Source organism: Antedon mediterranea, chromosome 1 (assembly GCF_964355755.1).
Source record: "Antedon mediterranea chromosome 1, ecAntMedi1.1, whole genome shotgun sequence".
Lineage (NCBI taxonomy): Eukaryota > Metazoa > Echinodermata > Crinoidea > Comatulida > Antedonidae > Antedon > Antedon mediterranea.
The window spans coordinates 18,834,170-18,855,749 of NC_092670.1; the positions used below are offsets into that span (position 1 = coordinate 18,834,170).

The 21,580-nt window shown below is 35.3% G+C and overlaps 3 protein-coding genes and 1 non-coding gene across 4 annotated transcripts; 2 read left to right on the forward strand and 2 right to left on the reverse strand.

The window, feature by feature from the left end:
- Positions 1-1,001: 1,001 nt before the first annotated feature.
- On the forward strand, positions 1,002-9,564 carry LOC140060270 (protein N-terminal asparagine amidohydrolase-like). The gene is made up of 10 exons (XM_072106413.1): positions 1,002-1,253; positions 1,571-1,673; positions 1,769-1,834; positions 2,323-2,431; positions 2,649-2,722; positions 2,851-2,904; positions 3,827-3,880; positions 4,111-4,211; positions 4,323-4,436; positions 5,498-9,564. The coding sequence occupies exons 1-10, from the start codon at positions 1,158-1,160 to the stop codon at positions 5,663-5,665; spliced, it is 939 nt and encodes a 312-aa protein (XP_071962514.1). The 5' UTR covers positions 1,002-1,157; the 3' UTR covers positions 5,666-9,564.
- A 254-nt stretch (positions 9,565-9,818) lies between these two features.
- On the reverse strand, positions 9,819-10,010 carry LOC140063706 (U2 spliceosomal RNA). The gene has a single exon (XR_011847656.1). It is a non-coding gene; the product is annotated as a U2 spliceosomal RNA (small nuclear RNA).
- Positions 10,011-10,314: 304 nt separating this feature from the next.
- On the forward strand, positions 10,315-12,007 carry LOC140060287 (NHP2-like protein 1). The gene is made up of 4 exons (XM_072106437.1): positions 10,315-10,474; positions 10,983-11,103; positions 11,338-11,475; positions 11,714-12,007. Exons 1-4 carry the CDS (start codon positions 10,472-10,474, stop codon positions 11,836-11,838), a joined length of 387 nt encoding a protein of 128 aa, XP_071962538.1. The 5' UTR covers positions 10,315-10,471; the 3' UTR covers positions 11,839-12,007.
- Positions 11,981-21,080, reverse strand: LOC140060278 ((E3-independent) E2 ubiquitin-conjugating enzyme UBE2O-like). Its single transcript, XM_072106427.1, has 18 exons — positions 20,799-21,080; positions 20,016-20,186; positions 19,727-19,824; positions 19,463-19,523; positions 19,131-19,274; positions 18,877-18,998; positions 17,841-18,786; positions 17,602-17,704; positions 17,351-17,453; positions 16,976-17,120; positions 16,715-16,810; positions 16,271-16,410; positions 15,295-15,668; positions 14,460-14,560; positions 14,245-14,307; positions 13,827-14,030; positions 13,353-13,532; positions 11,981-12,815 (listed from the first exon to the last, which is right to left on the reverse strand). Exons 1-18 carry the CDS (start codon positions 21,006-21,008, stop codon positions 12,519-12,521), a joined length of 3,558 nt encoding a protein of 1,185 aa, XP_071962528.1. The 5' UTR covers positions 21,009-21,080; the 3' UTR covers positions 11,981-12,518.
- Positions 21,081-21,580: the final 500 nt, after the last annotated feature.

Consider the following 21,580-nt stretch of genomic DNA (forward strand, 5'->3'; position numbering starts at 1 on the left):
TCCATACAAAATAGCGCGACCGATTTCAAACGCGACCGATATCACGAGCCATACAAAATACCAGAAGTTGATTTTATCGCGACCGATTTCATCGTAAACCTAACCAAAAACGTGTGTACTGTGTGTGTGTGTACAGTATAGTACTGTATAGTACAACCAGACTTTACTCAGCCATGGGGCGGGGTCCTACTATTAACACCACTCGCAACCACGTCCTACCACTCGCAAGCACTCGCTACAACGCGCAACCACTCGCAACCGAAATTCATATTAATTAAGGTACATTTGGCTTATTTATTGTCTTATTATCAATAAAAACCTATTTTTATACACATAAACGTCAAATTAGTCATAAAACTACGGAAAAACAATCGTCAATCAACGCGTGAACTCACGCAAGAAATAACAACTCAGAATATAGAGGGCTTGTGTCAAGGTGCCAGCATTAATTATTCCAATGTTTTTCATAACGTTTATGTAAATTAACCATTATGTAATAATGACATAACGAAAAATACAAGGATTTTTTTTCTCTCTCGGATCTGAATAGATAAAATTATATATTAAAATAGTAAAGGTCTTCATGAAATATATTCAAATCAAATTTTTTTGGATACATGTCCATAATTTATTTATTTTTATTTATTTATTCAATTTCCAGGTATACAGACAACAACATTAACAAACGAAGTAATAATAATAATACAAATACAAAAAAAAGGCACAATTTAATTAATTAAATTATATTATTATGATAGGCCAAACAAGTATTAAAATAGGTATTTAACTTTCCAATATTAATTTTTATATAAACATTCAAAGTGGAAATAGCGGGTAATTATTATTGACGCACAACAATTCAAGTGACAACGACGCAGTTTCTATCGAATGTTATATAGTACGACGGTTTAACGAGTTTTTTTGTGTATAAAAGCACCATTTTGTGAATAAAAATAGGTTTTTATTGATAATAAGACAATAAATAAGCCAATGTACTTTAATTAATAAGAATTTCGGTTGCGAGTGGTTGCGCGTTGAAGCGAGTGGTTGCGAGTGGTAGGACGTGGTTAAGGTTTTGCGAGTCGAGTGGTGTTGTTAAAGATGACGACGTGACAACAAATAAACTTGTAGTTTCTTGACAGGCTTATTATTAAAAAATGCCAGTTTTTATCGAAAATACAGATATAGAAGATTTGCTAAAACCAATGACAAATATTTGTTATAGAATTTCTGAACAGTTTCCCTCACTACAGGTACGTGGTTGAGTTACATGCTCTAGGCTTACCTACAGAAGCAGCTGCATTTCCTGGATTTAATACTACTGATGCGTACGTTTCGGCTCAGGGATGTTTCGGTCCAGGGTTGTTTCGTCCCTAATATACAGAAAGAACTATTTGTAAAAATGTTAGGCCTAGTTTTCATTCTCTTTACAAAGTCATCATGTATTATAAACTACTATTAACTTAATTGCTATTAGAAAAAGGTATGGGTAATTGAATGGATGAAAGAAGATGTTCATATTAATAATAATAATAATGAATATTTTACTTTTTTTATTTATTTTATTAAGGAAGAAGCAATTAAATTCCGATCAGAACCTGTTCAGGCATGTCAACCAGAAGGTTTACTGTATGTCAAACAGAGAGAATTTGCATGCACACATCCTGATGATGGTATGTCATTCAGATTTTTATTAATAATATTATGCCCAGTAGTAATATTAGAAAAAATAAACTTTGATATCAAATTTTAATTTTTATTTCTAAAGATGTGATTCACGTGTTAGGAACAGAGGATGCGACAACCTGCCATATAATCGTGGTGAGACATAAAGGTACTTTAGTTGATTACGAATAAACTTTAGCAAAGTAAAGATTACAGTACACCATCTTTTCCCCAAAAATATGTTGACCATTGCTAGCAATATGCACTTACATTCATTATATTTAATTGTTGATTCCTGTTTTATATTAATTGTGGGTGACATATTCAATCAATGTCAAACTCAATTTTTCAAGCAATGCATTTATTCAATGGGAAATTCTTTGTGAGAAAAAGTAGACGAATATTAAGCAAATATTTTAATAACATATGAATATAAATTGAACAAGAGTATCCTTTAAGAGTACTATGATAAAGCTCTGTCTACACTATCAAACTTTATTTGACGAAGATGCCATATCACTACCATATTTGGGCATATTACTACCATATTTGGGCACATCACACTTTTTTATCAAACTAGTTTGATAGTGTAGAAAGAGCTTTATGGCTGATTTGACTTACAATCTATGCACTTATTGTTGCTTTTTGTTACCATAGGCAGTGGAGTGACTTGTTTAGCTCACTGCGATGGATGCAGTACAAAACAAGGTATTGAAGACATGCTTGCGACTGTCATGCTACTGAGTGATGGCAAATTATCCGGAAGGTTTAACCTGATTTTATTGATATTTTAAACATAATAAAGTATTGAAATCAGTAAGACGTCTCTGGCCTGTAGTACATGCAGTACTGTGTGTTTTTTTTCAAAGTGGGCGGGCTCACTGCTCTGTTGTTAACCATAAGAAAATCAGTAAGGCTTCCCTGGCCTGTAGTACAGCGGAGTGTGAATTGAAATTGTAATTACAATTTTTTTGTTTTTGCAGATTGGAACTCCATATATTTGGTGGATTTTGTGATGATCGTTTCCAGTCACAGCAATTAACCAAAGAAATCCTTAGTAAGCATACTTGAACTTGTTCTACTCTACCTGGTACAGTTTGTAAAAAGCCACAACCTACAAATATTTTAACTAATTGTGTATATATTATATATTTTAGAAGTAATTGAATGCAAATTTGTTTTTAGGTGAATTTCATAAGCAACCTCTACCTATTTCTTTGATGACTGCATGCGTGTCAGGTAAGGTTTCTCTTGCCTCCAGTTGATTGATTGGTTTAAGCTCTGTCTATGCTATCAAACAAGAAAAGTTTCCTAATTTGGTAGTGATATGCTTAAATATGGTAGTGATATGCTTAAATATGGTAGTGATATGGAGTCATGTCCATATATGGACACACCACATTTTTTTTACACAAAAAGTTTGATATTGTAGACAGAGCTTTAGTCTAGAATGTTTATGCACATAAAAATGCTCATATCCAAGTGAAGACCAGTTCAAAAAACATTTATTTATTCAACAATGGCATTATACAGTATAATATAATTATAGGTGTGTACATAAATGAAAACATAGTAATAAGCCATCATTTGGGGTCTTCTCTAGAAGAAAACAAGTTTCTTGTCTCGAGAAAGACCCCAGAAACAAAACACATACATTTTAACTAATACAATTTACTACATAAAATAATAAATAAAATTAAAAACGATGAAATAAAAATAGATACTTTCAGTGTACTACAATCATAATAATATTAAAATTAGTATAAAGAAATAAGATATTTTTTAAAATGTTTACGAAAAGTATAAAGAGATTTAAAATGCTTTAGTTTGTCATCAAGATCATTCCAGATTCGCGGTCCTGAAACAGTAAAATATTCGGAAATTTTCAGTCTAAAAGGAGGTACATCAAGATCATATGCTGAAATTTATTGTCGATACGTAAATTGTACTTGTGTGATTTTGTATGATGACTTAATAGATTAGACATTGTCACAGGGAGTTTGGTAACCAGTGAAGTTATTGTCTTAAGGAAAATACAGTATTTCATTTACGTGTTTATTGGTGAAAGCCACTGATTTTATTTTTTTTAGAGCCATTCTTCTGTAAATGTCAGTGTACTTTATATGTTTATTTAAATTGTATTAATATTTACTTTTTTTAGAATTGAATGATGTGATAAAGGATGGTAAACATTGGCCTGTTATTTATGGCATAGGTTTGTTTGATTTTAATTTTGTTATAACCATGAATTTTTCTTCTTCAAACACTGCATAAATGGTTTACAAAAAATTATCTTTTTGTAATATATATATATATATATATTACAAAAAGAAAATTTTTTGTAAAGCATTTTATTTTTGTAAACTACAGCATTGTCATTTTTTCAGTAATTTGCCTTGGATTTATATATATATATAGTATATATATGTTATTGTTATTTTTCAGGAGTGAATGTTAAAACTGGTGCAATATTTCCTGCTAAGTTCTTGGATAAAGGCCCAGATTTAGTGATCAGATCAACAAAGACATTTGTTGGTGATAAAGATGTATGTAGAATATTTTATATGATTTGTTTATTTTTAAATAATTCATTTTTGATACTAATCGTCGAAACGTTGCAATGAATTATTTTACTAAAATAAATATTCTGTTTTTAGATGATGAATATATATGATTATAAATCAAGAGAGCTTCGAATAAAACCTTTTAATTGGGAACCATGGCCAAGTGCCCCACTGTTACTTGAACAACCAGATGAAGTAATTAGACATGTAGGTATCTTATGTTCTCATGGAGAACACAACACTGTATCTGCATGTTTTTGTATTTGAATTCCCAAATACATTCTTAAACTACAAATAAAATTAGTTGTTAATTTGACAAAAATTTGTAGTAATATGACATCATCATGTCCATATAGGGGACACGTCACATTTTATTTGTCACATAAGTTTGATAGTGTAGACAGAGCTTTATAGATTCAATAGACACGTTTCGCGCTCGCGACCAATCAGAAATAGTGGGTATAGATTTGTAAACAAACCGAACACAGCTCTCGCCTCTAGTGCGTGTTGAAGCATAGCGAAATGGCGACTGTCGAGTGCTTTTGTTGCAAGGTGCATCATAAATGTTGTATATGTTTGATAAATCGTGAATTTAACTACACAAAATCACTGAATAATATTCCTGTTTTTAATTTTCAAACACTTGCTGAGTGGTTTGCGTCGGCTCCGAAGGATAGTGGCGCAAAATCTTGGAAATTTTTCAAGGAAAGGTACGTCCACGATGTGCTCGGGTCTCTCCGCCCACCCGGTGGCGCTGCCTGATGATGCGGTACTTGGTCTACTAGGCCTAGGCGGCTTGGGTGTCTGTTTAAGCGCCGAAGAACATGACATAATACATGGAAGATGCAATAGGAACATGAAGAAGAATGAAAGATAATAATTAATATATTTACGCAACATTTGTAAATAAAATCAACAGTTAACATGTATTAAATGCACCGTAATTATATTGTCAAACCAAAAATGACAATACATAAATAAAGGAACCAAATGCCCAAATAATTCTACAGTGAATATAAAACATAAGTTTAGAAAATAAATAACATCCTTACCATGCCATTCCATCAAAAGGCTAGTTTTGACGATTGCTTTTAAAGAAGATCATCTCTCAGTTCTCCCATGCTTTAACATACCTCTTGTTGTGTTTGTTTACCATTGTATACCCACTAAAAGGTCAAACTGACGGTGACCTCGCGAGCGCGAAACGTGTCTATTTGTTCTTCCTTAATATATTTGAACCTTTAAATAATCGTTATTTTTGCCTATAGTTTCTTTCTACATCTCCTGACGTTGAACCACCAGACTTTGTCAGTAACGTACGAGAGACTCTTAAATATATCATCCAAAATCCAAAGCCAACCGCACAAGTATTTCCAGATGGACACGCAAGAACCTACAGAAAGAATGAAAGTGCCATGTGGACGAGAGTCATTTAACAGTGCAATAATAGCACAAAAAAACAAGGCAATTTAACAACATGATGATGAGCTCCGGAGATCAAAGGGTTTATCTGTGGCTGCGACACTATCAGTTCCACGCCACTTAACAGGCACCGTGCATCGTGGAGAATATGTACATAGTACAGTATTATGGTATTTGTTGCAGCAGACATAAGATCAAAGGACTATGACGAGTTTCTGTTGTGGCAAGGCGAGCTCATTTTCCTGTTGCCTTGTATTGGTATAAACATGGAGGTATAAATATACCTCCATGGTATAAATAAGAGTAGCACACCTCCTTTGAGACACCCCTATCCTATTCAGGAAACACCCCTACTAAGCGGACATGTTATATTCGAACACTACAACCAAGCTCTTTTCAGGGACACCTGTATATTAAAGGGACACTTTTTGGTGTCCCCTAGCCGCAGTGGTTCTACTGTATCTAGTTTTATATATTACAATTTGTACATGAATATATACAACAAAATAGGTAAAGCTAAAGAATTAAAAATCAGGAGTCTGCCCATTAAAGACATTTTCCTGTTTTTCCATTTTTCCACTGTTTTCTCAAACCGTACCACTACTTTCTCCAACGCAGCAAGGCCAGGGTCCGGAGCCCTAAACTCCACTCCACAAACCCTTAATGAATTCTCGGACCACGGGATAGACTCCACCCCAGAAAGTCAAGATAACCCGCACCGCACACAACAGACCACTTTAGCAACGTGGTGGGACGCCGATTCTTTGGATCTTGATTATCACCAGGCTTCGCTGTAAGCGTTATAAGACCACTTGTTGAGACTTTGACAAACTACCAGACTGAAACACTGAAGTATTTATCTCAATTAAATCATTGCTAATAACCGACAAAAATTCCAAATAATATTCCAGACCCCGGTGACTTATCTTTGAACATGGAAGAAAGTGCTCTCTGTACCTCGACAACCTCTACAGTCCGTTACAAATTATGCATATTTGCTCCTCTTGTTATTCTTGGAAATGTTGATACCTTTGTTTATGAAGTACACAAAAGTATTTCTGTGTTCATCACATGTAAGGTTTGCTTGAGCATTGTGTATAGCGGTGTGTGGAAACTGTTGGATCTTAACAAAACTAACCTTGTTTTTCTTTGAAATCTCTATACCTTTTTTTATGAAGTACACAAAAGTATTTCTGTGGTCATCAGACATAAGGTTTGCTTTAGCACATAAATGCATAGCAGTGTCTCCATTCTCGTAAAAGTGAAAAGAATAGTGCAAAAGCTGTACTGCATATATTTTAAATAATTGAAGTTCTTTGTGTCATATTCTGATACGGTGCTGGCTCCGTTGTTGGTTAAGTCAGTACATATTTGTCTAGCTTTTGCGTTACTAACCATGCTAAGAATTTTGTATCCCAAATCTCAAAATCATCTGGATTTCCAATAAAAAGCTGCTTTGAAACCTCCCATAACCTGTTGAACATGACAAGTCCAGATGAAATGCCCTTCAATGCACCTGCAGCCGATGGCAGATGGCAGGGGATTTAAAAGTAAATCAATCTGGCCCCCACCGAGCTGCTGCACCGCCACAACCTCCTGAACAGAAATTTCTGCCGACTTCAAGTCATCAGGTTCTGTTCTGTTGGTGGTTGGTGTGATTTTTATTTTGTCTCTAAGCATTTCTCCATAACAGATAGTTTTTTTAGGATTGCGTGAAGTGGATCTTTCTTTATTTTTCTGACTGTTAACATTGTTGTTGGTGGGATAAGCCAATTCTGCTGCAACTTTGAGTTCCTTTCGTTCGAATATCGGAAAACTTTATGTCTCTAGGACGCATCTGTCGACCTCAACCCATCCATAAACTGAGATGAGAGAAGACGGTCCTTGTCTGTGGTAAATCCTGTCATGTCCTTTTCAACTGGTTTTTGAAGGAGGGCTTACAAAGCAATTGGTATTCAGACTGTGTCTCTGTTGACTGTTGGAATCTGGCATATAATGCCGCTATTGGAGATTTGGTTACATGGTCTTTTGTGTATTCTTCGATCATAGCCGCTCTATAGCTTGTTCACCATCGTTTTGGCCATCTAGTTTAAGGTTTAGAACACGGTCTCTTGCTCGGCCTGATGTGTGGCGAACTACTTCGTCGTATGCTCCGGCTGAAAGTATTCCTTTATGGGAGATGTTGTATCGGACGTCTCTTGCTCAGTCTGTCTTCGATCCGTATGAACGTGTCTTTACCTGCAAAAACTGCCACTTGCTTTGGTTATGTCAGGTATATGTGATTTTGGTATTTATTAGTTTCTGGTTCTGTTACTGTTGCCCTCTAGTGGATCGAAACCAGCTATCTCTAATAGAGAAAGTTTGGCTTGCGGTATGTCCCATTCTGGTGACTGTGGTCGTCTTTGACTGGCTTGGCATTCATTGTGAGCTGTTGTTTATCGATGGTACCTCAGAGTAAATTATAATTTGAGAGAAATTATGTGATGACTGAATAAACCAAGTAGGCAAAACTTCTGGGAGAGCTATGATTTAACTTTTAATTCAACAAATCCAAACAATTCAACATTTAAACAACAGTAACAACAACCCACCTAATTATACCCAACTCTCTGGTTCACTCAGAAGGTTACAATATAATATGCTTATATTACTAAATGTAGTAAAGTATTGTTATCTTGGGGTATTAATGAAGATTATGTAGCGCAAGTATATGTTCATTTCAATCTTGGTTTTTTTGTTTTACTTCCACCACACATGTTCGTCCCTGTCCTCCGCCACCTGTAGGGGGCGCTACCGTTTAATCTCATATCTCACATCTGCTGACCATCTTAAGAATTGCCACCCTTCGCATCTTCTCGATAGCGTATCAAATCCACTTGAGTTATATCCTCCGTGAAGCAGTCTTGCGAATGAAAGTGCCATGTGGACGAGAGTCATTTAACAGTGCAGTAATAGTATTGTAACAGTGGTATTTTAGTGTATCTGTTACTATTATATTATAGTCTCAGCGGCAGGATTTCACACAGTCACAGAAATGTACAAACAGTAAATATGGTTTTGTCCAGATACAGTTTTATTTAAATATTCAATGTAATACAGTCTGTCCTGGCTATATCACATATGTTTTCTTCTCTCTATTATAATCATTTTATTCTCCTTCCTCCTCTTACCAGTAAATCCATATTTAAGGAACGGTCCTTATTAATATGCATGTACTGGGAGGGGAGTATTTAGTAAAGGGAACATTCCTTGATGATGAGGAAACAGTAATTCATTAAGGATGTGGGTTATAGGAGAGCGAACAAAGAGTACCTGGGATAGGAAGAAACTACTAGGAATGTTAATAGATGGAGTAGGGAGAAATAGTGAAAAAGAGTTGTTGACCTGATGGTCAGAGTGTTACAGTATTATAAATAATACAGTATCCTATTCAGAGAACAACCCTGTTAAAGGGATACTTTCTAATAGGAAAATATATATTTTAACACAACAACCAACCCCTTTTCAGGCACACCTCTATACATATTGTGTGTCCCCTAGCCGCAGTGGTTCTTCTGTATCTAGTTATATGTTACAATTTTACAGTAGAATAGTTTTTTATTTGCAGAACAGAAAAAACATTTTGTAATTGTTGTAATTTAAGAACAGTTTTATTCAATAAACTCATATGTTTATAGAACTACAGTAGCACTTTTATGGTTGAATGAGAGAGGGTAGGGTCAAAGAAGAATACTGTATATATCAATGAGTAATCCGCGATTTTTGCATTAGAAATTTGTAACAGAGAGTGATGCCCGCCCTTTTTTTTACTGAATAAATAGCATGAAACGAACAATTAAATATCCAAACAGCATTTAACATGATGTTGACATGTAGTTGATAACATTTTTTATCATGAAAACACGCCAGGCTTAAATTAGGTGTGACCGTCACAAAAAGTTGTATACATCCTGACTTGTAGCGGCGGCCTACCACATGGACAATATTACTGTTACAGGGAAAACCGCAGATAACACATTCTTATGATATATATTCTTTGGTAACGTCTTGTGGAGAAATAATGAAAAGAGAGCTATTTGTACAAGTATCGATGTGAAATAACTAATAGTTATGTACAATACTTCGTACTATTGATAAGTTCTGATTTTGGATTATTATTTCCTCCGAAGAGGATGGGCCGATCCTGGAGGTACTGCAATACCAGGCCAACCCGTGGCCAGGATGGAGCAAGCTCCTATTCCATGGCCTAGGTTCAAAAATCAGTTTAATATAGAAGCTACTCGATGAGTAGCGTTTCAGATATTAAGCTGAAAAGAACAGATACTACACATGATCTTAGCCAAAAGGCCGAGAAGCGATACTGATAAATATCTTCATAGGTATACCACTTAACAACTAGCTGTGACTGTATTGGTGTTAAAATTCCTTAAAATAGATAAGTTCTAATATGATGTCCATTATAGCAAAAAAGTAGATAATATTTATGCATTACAGAATCTAGAGTACCGTTTTATTGTTACTTTATAAATTATTGATAAACTAAATAAAATTAGATTACTTTTTCTCCAATATGCAAATTAGATAGCTCTACCGCGCGCAGTACCCGCTATAAAGTCTATAGCGGGCGCCTTTGTTAAAATACGCCCTCTATATATCATCACAAACAACGATTTGCACACAACGTGCGTCTCGTCCACGATTAAACACCACGAGGTTTCGTTGTTTATATTTTTTACTGTTAGTTATATCCTCCGTGAAGCAGTCTTGCCGAGAGGACAAACTACGTTAAACTGTTCCGTAATAAATAAAGCAAACAAAAGATGGTAGGTATAATAAATCCATAGCCTAGTTTTGCAATTTTGCTAAACTAGGCTAGGCCCCCTCTAGTAATACCCTGATCTGAAGAGTCCCGAGAAGAGGCCTAGTAGGGTATCCCCGACCGAGAGTAGGCCTAGACTAGTAGTAAGTAAAGTAGGCCTAGCCTAAACTATAAACCCCAGTATTGATTGTAGCCCGTGTAAGCGCGCGGTACAGTTAAGTTAGGCATAATGACTCTCTAGTTTGAGTGTGTCGCATTAATTGTTATTCTTTGTTAAATAAAATGATTGCCAAAATAATAATTTAATATATTATTGGCCTATCTATTGATATTATTATATGAATAGGTTAGCCCTAATGATTATCATTTTGATATTTATAATTGAAAGTTTGCGATACACAACGTGTAAGCGGCAGGCCCTATAATTATTAATACTGTAATATAATTATAGTTCTGAATAAAATATACACTTTTCATGAGTGAGAAAGGGTTTTCTTTATAATTTTTATCAGGCTTCCGAAGAGGTAAACCCAAAGGCATTTCCACTGGCCGACCCACAATTGACGGTAACAATATTGGACTTGATTCAGCAAGCCTCAAACTACAAACAGTTACGGAAAGGTGCAAATGAAGGTACTGTAATTTAAGGGAAAAACAGAAATAGGCCTATAGTTAATTTGTGTCAAAAAAAATATAGTGCGAAATACACTTGATAAATAATTGACAGGCTTTTTTTTTATTGTCTAACCAAACTAAACCCTTATATTAATATTAAATAATGTATTTTTGGTTTAAAAATTTAATTCCCTGCCAAATTCTGTGTTGATCAATCTTGAATGTTTATCAATTAACATGCTTTTTATTTAGCAACCAAAGCACTAAATCGTGGGATTGCTGAGTTCATTGTGATGGCAGCTGATGCAGAACCATTGGAAATTCTACTTCACTTGCCACTGCTTTGTGAAGACAAGAATGTGCCATATGTGTTTGTTAGATCCAAACAGGGTAAGTCCAAGATTATCAGTGACGACCGCCGCTGGTTGCCTAAACAGTGGACCTTTTGCCGGGGGTGCATCCGCATCTCCCCTTACCAGCCTACATATTTCATTCTAATCCTTTGCCAGACTTTTGGCTCCAAATTAATATGATACAATATAGACCATATCTTACCTATACATAATTATTGTTAAGGTGGATTACCAATAAGTTATTTAATCATTATCCTGTTTTATTATCTTTTCAGCTCTTGGCAGAGCAACTGGTGTGTCCAGACCTGTGATTGCGTGTTCAGTTACTATCAACGAAGGCTCACAGTTAAAACCGCAGATTCAGAGTCTGCAACTCAGTATTGAAAAACTTCTGATTTAAACACCTGTCAAAAGATCTCTTCTGTAGGGGGAAGGTTTATTTTTAAAGTATTGTAAGATTTTTATTAGTGAACAGTGTAAGTAAGTCATGGATATTGGAAATATATAACCATGATATTAATGTAAACATGTGTTTAGATGATTTTCTATTAAAAAAAAACAACATTGAATACTTTAGTGCTTGAAGAACATGAATATTATTATACAGTATATATCATAATTTGTTTAAATTGTGTATTTTCACAGTTCACACATAAATTGACTCATCATTCAACGGTACAAGGCTGATATTTGTTAAGCACCTTTAGTTAGAATTGTACATGACATACTTTACCAATATATATATAATTGCAACAAAAATTTAATACCTATGAACTTTGAAATTACCTGCCAAATAGAATACCCTGACTAGTACATTCACTATAATAATACCACAAACATTTAAATTCAAATAAATAGAATATAGCTTTGCTATTGGCATTATAAATATATTCATGGCTAGTATAATGTGTAAAGCTTGTGAAAGAATGGAATGTATAAATCAATTTGGTATCCCAATTTAAATCATTATTAACATAATTAACTGCAGTGTAACCATTAGTATATTTTATAATTCATAATTGCTAATATACAGTACATTAATAATTTATCTGTTTAGTATTAACTGTGTATTATAAATTCTTATTGTGCTATATTCAAGAAAGCTGTTTTGTATGCTTTTAATGCTTGCTGTATGCTAAGCAAGAAACCTTTTGAAAAAGGCAACAATGGGAAAGCTGGCAACCCAGGCTTGACACTGTCAGGCGACACAGGCTTGACACTGTCAGGCGATACAGGTTTAGTGCTGCCCGATGACGCCCCATCAACCTCAAGCCAATATTCAATTCTCTGGATTAGCTTGGTGTTATGTTTTCGACAAAAATCAATCACTTCATCTTTGAAGACTATAGGCGGATTAATCAGCATTTTCGTCATTGACTGAAAAGAAATAAACAGTTTATTTATACAATATTATACAACTACATTCCCAGTAAGATTTGCTAATAAAGTAAATAAAGCATTGTATCAAAAGAAGAAAATTACCTTTTTTTACCAACCTAATTAATATGTAAATAAGCTAAGAGTGTCAAAAATGACATTATTCGTAATGAGTCTGCTTTTACGATAGTACTCCTGTATCTTCACTTTTGTTCATAATTATGCAATAAAGCGCTGTGGTCTGGTGGTAAGATATTCTTCATGTAAGCGAGAAGTTGCAGGTTCAAATCCTGCCAGACACATTTTTTCATACAACTAAAAATACAGAACTTTCGTCAATGAGCTATGCTCGACGCGATTATAACATGTTCTGAATATGAACACTGTTTCTATAATTTGACAGTATGATTTATAAATGGACAGTAGACTCTTTAGGAATTGGTGTCATTCTTACAATTCTGCTAATTTGCATATTCATTAGGTTCATATTCTCTAAAATGCATTTGTAGCATTGAATTATTACAATTATAGCAGTACCTGTACAACTTTGAGCAGAGTCATCTCGTTGTACATGTGACTGTTTTCTTCACCTAGACTTGAGCCACGATGTTTCTCAAATCCAGCTTCATTGTAATATGGTTCAGCAACTAAGATTAGCCCCTGCACGGAGACTAGCACCTGTAGCAGTGTGGATTTGCTATTCCACATCTCATCATGCTGCAGATAAAAATAGTACTAATAGATACTAATTTCCAAGTGAAGTATATATATATATATAAACACAACAGGCACAGAACATTAATTCCACACCGTTCAGTGATATACTAAGATTGAAATAATTAATTTGAAACGATAAAGATGAAGGTATCTGTGGGAATAAGAAAAAGCCGCCCCAACCGAGATTCGAACTCGGAATATCTGGGTTGTTAAGTAGACTAATCTGTGGGAGCTTGTTGATGAACCAAGTGCTTATAAAAACAATTACAAGAGAACTGTATAAAGCATACATACCTTGCCTGTCCATGTGCCAAGCAAACTGATGCACACTTTACCATCCTCGTACAGGTTAGGGTTAAGCCGCATACTGCAGTATGAATGGTAGTGGAGTATAGGCGGAACCCTGGGGTAATCTGAAGGTAGTCGCACATCAAAGTGAAATAAAGCATCTTCATAGGGAGTGTTCTTGGGGCCTTCAATTAGTACTGAAAACAAATCCTATAAAACAATCATTCATAACAATAGTTAATTACAATTTCAGTAGAAAACCCTCTATTAAGAAAACCTCTTCAGGGCCTAAAAAAGTGTCCTTTTAACAGGGGTTAGCCATATTGTTGAAGCATGTCACTGGAAAGTGTTCCCTTTTTAATAGGGTGTCCCAATTAGGGGCTCCAATGTATTATACTGTAAATATTATTATTCAGTATCATACCATGCGATCTTCAAAGGCTTTCACTAAAATTCCAACTGGCAAGGAGCATTGCAAAAGGCTAATCTGTATAAATAAACAAAAGAGTTTATAAAGATTTCTTATGTCTTAATATATTATAATATATTAATTTGTCTCATCTATTAGTAGATGCCTTTGATTCAATTTTTCAATGACTTCATCATTACCAGAGACAGGAATAATTGCATTTCACAAACCTCCTTTTGTACTGCAGATAAAAATCTCTTTGGCGCTATCGGCGTGTGAACAGATTTTGCGAATATATGATTTGCCGGTATGGTTTCAACACTAATAAATTCTGTAACGAAACAATTTTTTATGTAAAAATTTCATTATTATTAGATATGGCATAACTATTGGATTGCTATTAATCAAATACATACAATACTCTCTTTGCTAATAAATGCAATAGTTTTGATTGAACTTTACTACACCTTTCACACCAAACTTTGCAGTGATCTCCAAAACACCACGGAGAGACCCCATTCACATCGTTGTTTAATTTTACCTTTACTTTCACAACTCCGGAGTTGACTCCCTGGTGTGTCTAAACTCTAGAGTGTCTCCGGAGTATTGCGCGTTGGTGTGAAAAGGGTATAAAGGTAAAGGTATTCATATTTGTCCTCAAGCTTAACTGGAAACTGAGGAAATTCGGATTAGGCCCTCCACGGACCCACGACAGCCAGCAGTGCAGCGCCTACCAGATCAGCACACCGGGAGACGATCCCCTACTCTTTTCGAATAGTGTACCAAGTTCTTTAACGTGCACTGTTAAGTACACGGGACCAACGGCTTTACAATGAGAGTAAAGCACCTTGCCTAAGGATGCAATTAGTATGGTACAGATAACCTCGAACCCATGCCTATCACATGCTAGTCCGATATTACCAGTCTCCAGTATACAGCACCCGCCGCGATTTCTAGACGGTCTCCCATCCAGAACACAACCAGGCCCAACGTTGCTTAACTTCGGTGATCTGACGAGAACCGGTGTTTCAACGCAGTATGGCCGTAATAAGTTGCATTACTTACTATCAGATTGTTCACTATTATCTGTAATACTTGTGGCTATTGCTGATTTGCCAACCTCATCACCACAACGTTTTGTCGTCTCGTATTCCGTCCCTACCATTTCGGTTTCAGAAACACTCAAATCCACATCATCTATATCTATAGTACCTTTTGAGGTTGCATTTGCACTATCATATTTGTCCGATTCAGATTGATGGCATACACTTTTTGATGGTGTATCATTTGAGGTTAATAAACGTGTTGTTTCATTTGGTTGGTTATGGTTTGCCTCTGTGATAATTTCTGATCTAGATGAAGTAGCTTCTCCTTCAATAGGCCGTGCATTAACAGCGTTTCTTTCATTTTGTTCATCCACAACAGAGTTGTCTTGCTCTCTAGTGCAAAAAGTTTAAGTTGAAAGCAACGGACGTGTCAATAATAAACACAGATTTTAGCGTCTTTCACATTTGCTCCGGTTCGGCAATTAATCTAAAAAATTAATTTTCATGTTGCGCCATAAAGTTATGCATCAATATTTTACTTGACATATGCGTAAAACCGCGAGACGCGTTGTGAAAATTTAAAGTCGCTAATTCTGTACACGAACACTGGAGCTGAATCAGAGCAAGTGTGAAAGAGGCTTTATTCAGTGATAAATAACTGGGGCTTACGGTGTAGAATCCGGGTTCCATGACCTGAGGTCATAAGTTAGTAAGAGAACAATAGAGATACCACTCTATGTGTAACAAGAAGTATTATTCCAAGTGCTACATTAAAGTCTATTGTTTGATCTTACAAAACCTTGACATACAGTAGTGTATTTGAATATTGTTGTTTGTTCAAGAACATTACATATGGTAGAAGTGTAAGCTTGTCTCACATAAGCTTGTACACTATAGTCTGATCACAAGACTGATTTGCTTATTTGCTTGAATATTTGTTTTACTTTGTCTTTCAAACGAAAACACTGTACTTAATGATACTGGAAATGTAGTACCTGAATGAGTTTGTGGTGGTTTGGTCATCAGACCCTTCGCTGGCTGTTTCCCAACTGCTCTCAGTTCCTTCAATTGAATGACTATCTAAATGCCATGTGCCTTCATCCTCTTCATTCTCTGACCAGTCAGAATCACTATCCTGAACATTTAAGTATAAACTATTAATTATCTGACCAATCAGAATAATATGAAAATGACAATACTGTGGCTGGATCTCAATGAAGATACAAATAAAATACAGTAAGCCAAAAAAGCTAAATCAAAGTAAAACAGCCAGAATCAAGTGCATTGATATACTGTTATAAAAGTCACTAATTTATTTATTGATGGAGGTCATAATTGTTTTTGTTATTCCTACTAGTTTGTGTAACTGTTAAAATACTAGTTTGTTATTGCAGGCCTTAAAGTTTTATACTTACAGTATTTTATGTTTTAGAATTTACCTCATCTAACTTATACAGATCCTGCGGCAATACTGTTGTAGTAGTGTTGTCCACCCATACAACCTCAACAGTTCCCTCGGTATTCACCCATAGCACCTATCAAGAAGAATTATAATTTAAACCAGTATTTACAGATTTATAGTTTTAATAATGTGTATTAATTTAGGCTTTACTTCAAACTGGAGATTACGGCCATGTAAGCATGGAAGAATTTATTTGTTTACTAAATAATTCCTCCATAATGTAATAAATACTACTGACCTGACCAGCAGAAGGCAGTACCTCATGTAGGCCTTCTTGATTTGTGTCACCAACCCGTACTACTATATCCCCTGTATTGAATGTGAAATCTGTGTGCGACATCAGATCATATACACTGCTTTCTTCTGTGTGTGTATACTGTGGTCTATAATAAAGACATTCAATATTTATCTAGAGTACTTGGTATTGATAGCTATTTGTACGTTTACAAATAGGCCTATATTGCATGTTTTTATACTCTTGTTCAATGTGGCTAATCACAGAGATATACTCTATGGGCTAATTCACGCTAAAACGAACATAATATACACTTCAGAAAAGAACAGGCAATTGTCAATCCATCAATTATGTCAAACAACTTTAAAACAGACTAACATAGACTGGTCCTCCTGCATAGGTCTCTTGTACCAACGGACAGTACACGTTCTATCTTGATGGTTTGCACTTGATATCAGCCCATACACACCTTCTTCTATATCTACAATGGTAAAGAAAACATTAGTCACCTTCCTACAGGGTATTCTGTACAGATCATATTCAGAAATAATGTAGGAGATTGTCCTGATTTCAGTATTAAGGACCATATTGCAACAAAGAGCGATTACAATTTTATTTTAATATCCTACTTTCACTTTGTGAGACAAAGTCTCCAGGAAAGAACTCCAGTTCATCCATCTGATTCATAGGACTGAGTTGAGATGAGCGAATGTTCTTTTCAATTTTACCATCCTGCAGAGTAAAGGTATTCACAAATTTAACATTTTGTCTAGTAAATGATAAGATAACTGTCCAACAGTGTCTGGTCGCATGATAGACAATGTGGCCATTGCATGATGTAAATTTTTAAAAAACAACTAGTACTCACTTGCCAGATCACGTCAACAACAGTTGAAGTATGAGTGACCTCCACACAGACCTCCTCACCAGCTGTAACTGGTTGTCTCTTATTACGACCAGATCTTGTCTTCACAGCTCTAGCTGTGCCAGACTTCTGGTGACCTTCTCCCCTTTTCCTCTCTGCACCTTTCTCTTTTACATCCAAATGCAAATCATCTGTGCCTTTTATTAGACCCTCTATCAATGCAATCTGCTCATTGATTTCATTCCGTGACTGCAGTAGTTTGACAATATGCGGGTCCATTTTTTGTGGCTCACCACTTGTCTTGTTGATATCCCCTATTTTAGCAATATCCTCAGAAGCTGAAAGGAGCTGTTTATGTATGTCACGCAACAAATCCAAATCTAGTTTGCCATCAGTTTTGCCAAGTGGAATTGCACTTGCTTCTGCACTCTTTCCATTATCAGTATTGTCTTCTACAGATACACCAGATTCTTCTTTTGGTTTTTTAGTGTCTTCCTCAGAAGTCTCTTCCAAATCTATTTCTTGCAAGATATCACTAAGTTTGTTTACTTTATCAATCAATTCTGCTTTTTTATTCTTCTTCACTATTATACTTTCTTCAACAATCTTTTGTGGACCTTGTTGATTTTCTTCTTTTTGATCTTCTTCTGTGACATCATTCTGTGGATATTCCTCTTGTGGACCTTTCTCTTGTTGATCTTTCTCTAGTGGATCATTCTCTTGCATATCATTCTCTAGTGGATCATTCTCTTCCGGATCTTCTTCTGGTGGATCTTCCTTCTGAGATTGTTTGTCACTTGTCTTTGGTGTAGTCTCTGGTTGTTTGAAGCAGTATAAGGATCCTAGTACCACATGTTGAGGGTGCACAATTTTCTCTGTTTTTACTGTGTACATTGCTTTATCTCCTATTTGTACACATGCAGCTTTAAACTGCTGAAGAACCTTCAATCTGTAAGAAGTATACATAAACCAAGGTGTTATCAACAGAACAGGTTTTAAAACCTAGTCATTCCAATTAAAATACAACTTCACTACTCACTCTTTTAACGCATCACCTTCTATCTTCTTGTCTGGTGGCTTAAACAGCTCATCATTGTTAAATGTTTCATTTATACATAGCCCCCGTGTTTGCCAATGTACCTCTACACTTGTAACCTTAACCTAAAAAACAGAGAAAGATTAAATAAATTATTTATACAGTAGGAACTGAAAAACTGTTGCCGTTTTGCTAAAAACTGTATATATCTAGTATAAACTTCTAACAGTTAGGTTGGAATTGTTCAAAACTTGTACCTTTTCAACTGTTCCTCTGAAGTTTGTCTTGTTCCCCATAATTGGTTTAGTACCCGATAACCATTTTGCTTTCTTAAACACTGATGATGGTCCATGTAGAACCTGACCTGGATAGTACCCATCTTCGCCAGTGAACACGGAAAACTGTTGTATTGGAAATAATAAACAATAAAATTAGTAAAGTTAATACATGAGTGTTATTACACTATACTTTTATTAACTACTACAACAATACTCAGGTACAACAATGCAGTATTGCCTGAACTGCAAAGAGGTTTACTACTACTACTAATAATAGAGATGTGCAAACATTGAATTGAAAATATTCTGACCTCTTCGCTATTATCGTGAACATCTGTCAACTTACTAGCGCCCTCATCAGTTACTATATATCTGAAATTATACACAGACAATTAAATTTTGTAACATATGGTAAAAGGTATTTTGTCCATACTTCTTTTGAGTATCAGTACACTTAACATTAAATTGGTTAATCTTTCACTTACGTACTAATAATATACTGGTACAATTTAAAAAGCACTAATAGTTTACTGCAATTATTCAATCCAGTGATGGGTTCTTAAATCTAAATGTACCTTGCTCCATTTTGAAGTTTAATGATAAGTTCCGAGGACACTTCACGTATGGTTCCTAACCAGTATCCAAACACTACATGGTCTCCATGTTGGAATTCCTGAAATAAGAATTGTTTTTATGTTAGCGTCGATATGACAATGATGATTTAAAGTACAGTACTTGAAAGCTAGGAGCAGGGGCAGGCTGGGATTCAGAATGGTGGGGAGGGACACTACAGTTAGGAATTTTACTCATTCAAGTTAATTTAAATACACCATTTGTATTAAATTAATGATTTTTTTTACATACCATAATTTGATTAAGATCTTTACTGTCAACATCATATATCATCTGTTTTGTTTTGAAGATACGTAAGTGACACAGAATATTGACAGATTTGACAAATCCGCATTGCGTTCCACCACTTTTGAGTGAGTAGACAACATCACCAGGCATCAGACTACGATCGTATAATGTTATCTGTGTAAATAATGCAATAAATTACTACTTTACACGGGCATCATCGGAGTACTAATTGGTCAGTTAAAACAGCTTATGTATGAACATTTTCTTAGTATCAAAGTGTAACACTGATTTGTTGCTTGCTTGGTTGGTTGGAGTTGTGGTGGTTTTGTTCAGGAGTAGGAGGAGCTGAAGGTTGTGGGTTCCATTTTCCTTGTACATTTTTTCTTTCATTTACAGTATAAAAATCCAATTCGGATTGCATCCCAGACTAGAGATTTTTTTTGTGGACCTGAGCTATCGTGTAATTTTTATGGTTGTGTGAACCTAGGTGGACACATCTCCTCCTCTCACGCCTCATCTATCAACTCGCTTCCACAATCAAAAAGAAAATGTCAAACTCAAAGTTAGATTAGAAATAATTCAATTCATTATTACTAGTGTTCCGATTTATTTATTTATAAAACCACACAGCACAGGCATAGTCATAGGCTATAGCCAGGCTGTATCCGATATGGCCATGCCATACCCATCACACAATATTTATCTTATCCCCTCTAGCTAAGTAGGCTAGGCCCCTATGCTACTACTATTAGCTAGACCACCACACACAGCACAATGGGATCGTACCTTGCTGTCATCTACAACCTCCTCGTTGCCTTTGGGATACCATGCTACGCGTACTTGGCCTGGATTAACTCTTTCGAATTCTTCTTCATTGTCAGATTCTTCGTCACTGTCAAATGTTTCGTAGTTTGTCACAACTAATCCAAATTGGTATTTTCCACCTCGAAGCCTTTTAACAACAACATCTTCTACAAATAATTTCGCCATTTCCATTCTCTCTTTCAACACCAACTCACTTTTTTCCAACGTTGTTTTTGTGTATGATGCTGTTCGCGCTGCTTCCGTACTCACTCAACCGTATCAGAGTTAATTTATTTAAATTTCGCCAATATATTCACTACAATTTTTTCAATGTACAATGTTTTCATTGTTTATCACATGCCCCTCTTTATATTATCCTCAATTTCAGCATATACAGTAGTAGCATACGTTTTTATACTGTTATGTGTGCAATTTTTATTTTTTTAAATCATGTGTACCCGTCAGTAAACATGACAATAAAAATTATCTTATCTTACATATGATACACCATCGGATTTATACTGGTGTAATGTACAATGATTGTGCAATGTTGTTCTCATTATTAGGTTTTAGTCGAAACAGGGAAGATTTAAATTTCCTGCCCTAACCATATAAAGGTACACCAATCACTTCAGTCTCCTCCACTTTTCAACCCAGCACACACACACCGGTTATGATGTTCAAAAGGAGACCAGTCTTTGACTGAAGATGTTACCCAGTATAAAGAAATAACAAATCACTGAGGTTGCCTGCTTGATGGTACA

Coding starts and splice junctions, on each gene's coding strand:
- LOC140060270 (XM_072106413.1), top strand. CDS start 1,158: ATGCCAGTTTTTATCGAAAATACAGATATAGAAGATTTGCTAAAACCA. Junction 2,723..2,850: donor ATTAACCAAAGAAATCCTTA/GTAAGCATACTT, acceptor ATTTGTTTTTAG/GTGAATTTCATAAGCAACCT. Junction 3,881..4,110: donor GCCTGTTATTTATGGCATAG/GTTTGTTTGATT, acceptor GTTATTTTTCAG/GAGTGAATGTTAAAACTGGT.
- LOC140060287 (XM_072106437.1), top strand. Junction 11,104..11,337: donor ACGGAAAGGTGCAAATGAAG/GTACTGTAATTT, acceptor CTTTTTATTTAG/CAACCAAAGCACTAAATCGT. Junction 11,476..11,713: donor GTTTGTTAGATCCAAACAGG/GTAAGTCCAAGA, acceptor TTATCTTTTCAG/CTCTTGGCAGAGCAACTGGT.
- LOC140060278 (XM_072106427.1), bottom strand. CDS start 21,008: ATGGAAATGGCGAAATTATTTGTAGAAGATGTTGTTGTTAAAAGGCTT. Junction 17,121..17,350: donor ATGCAGGAGGACCAGTCTAT/GTTAGTCTGTTT, acceptor TCTTTATTATAG/ACCACAGTATACACACACAG. Junction 16,411..16,714: donor ATCTGTATAAGTTAGATGAG/GTAAATTCTAAA, acceptor TTAAATGTTCAG/GATAGTGATTCTGACTGGTC.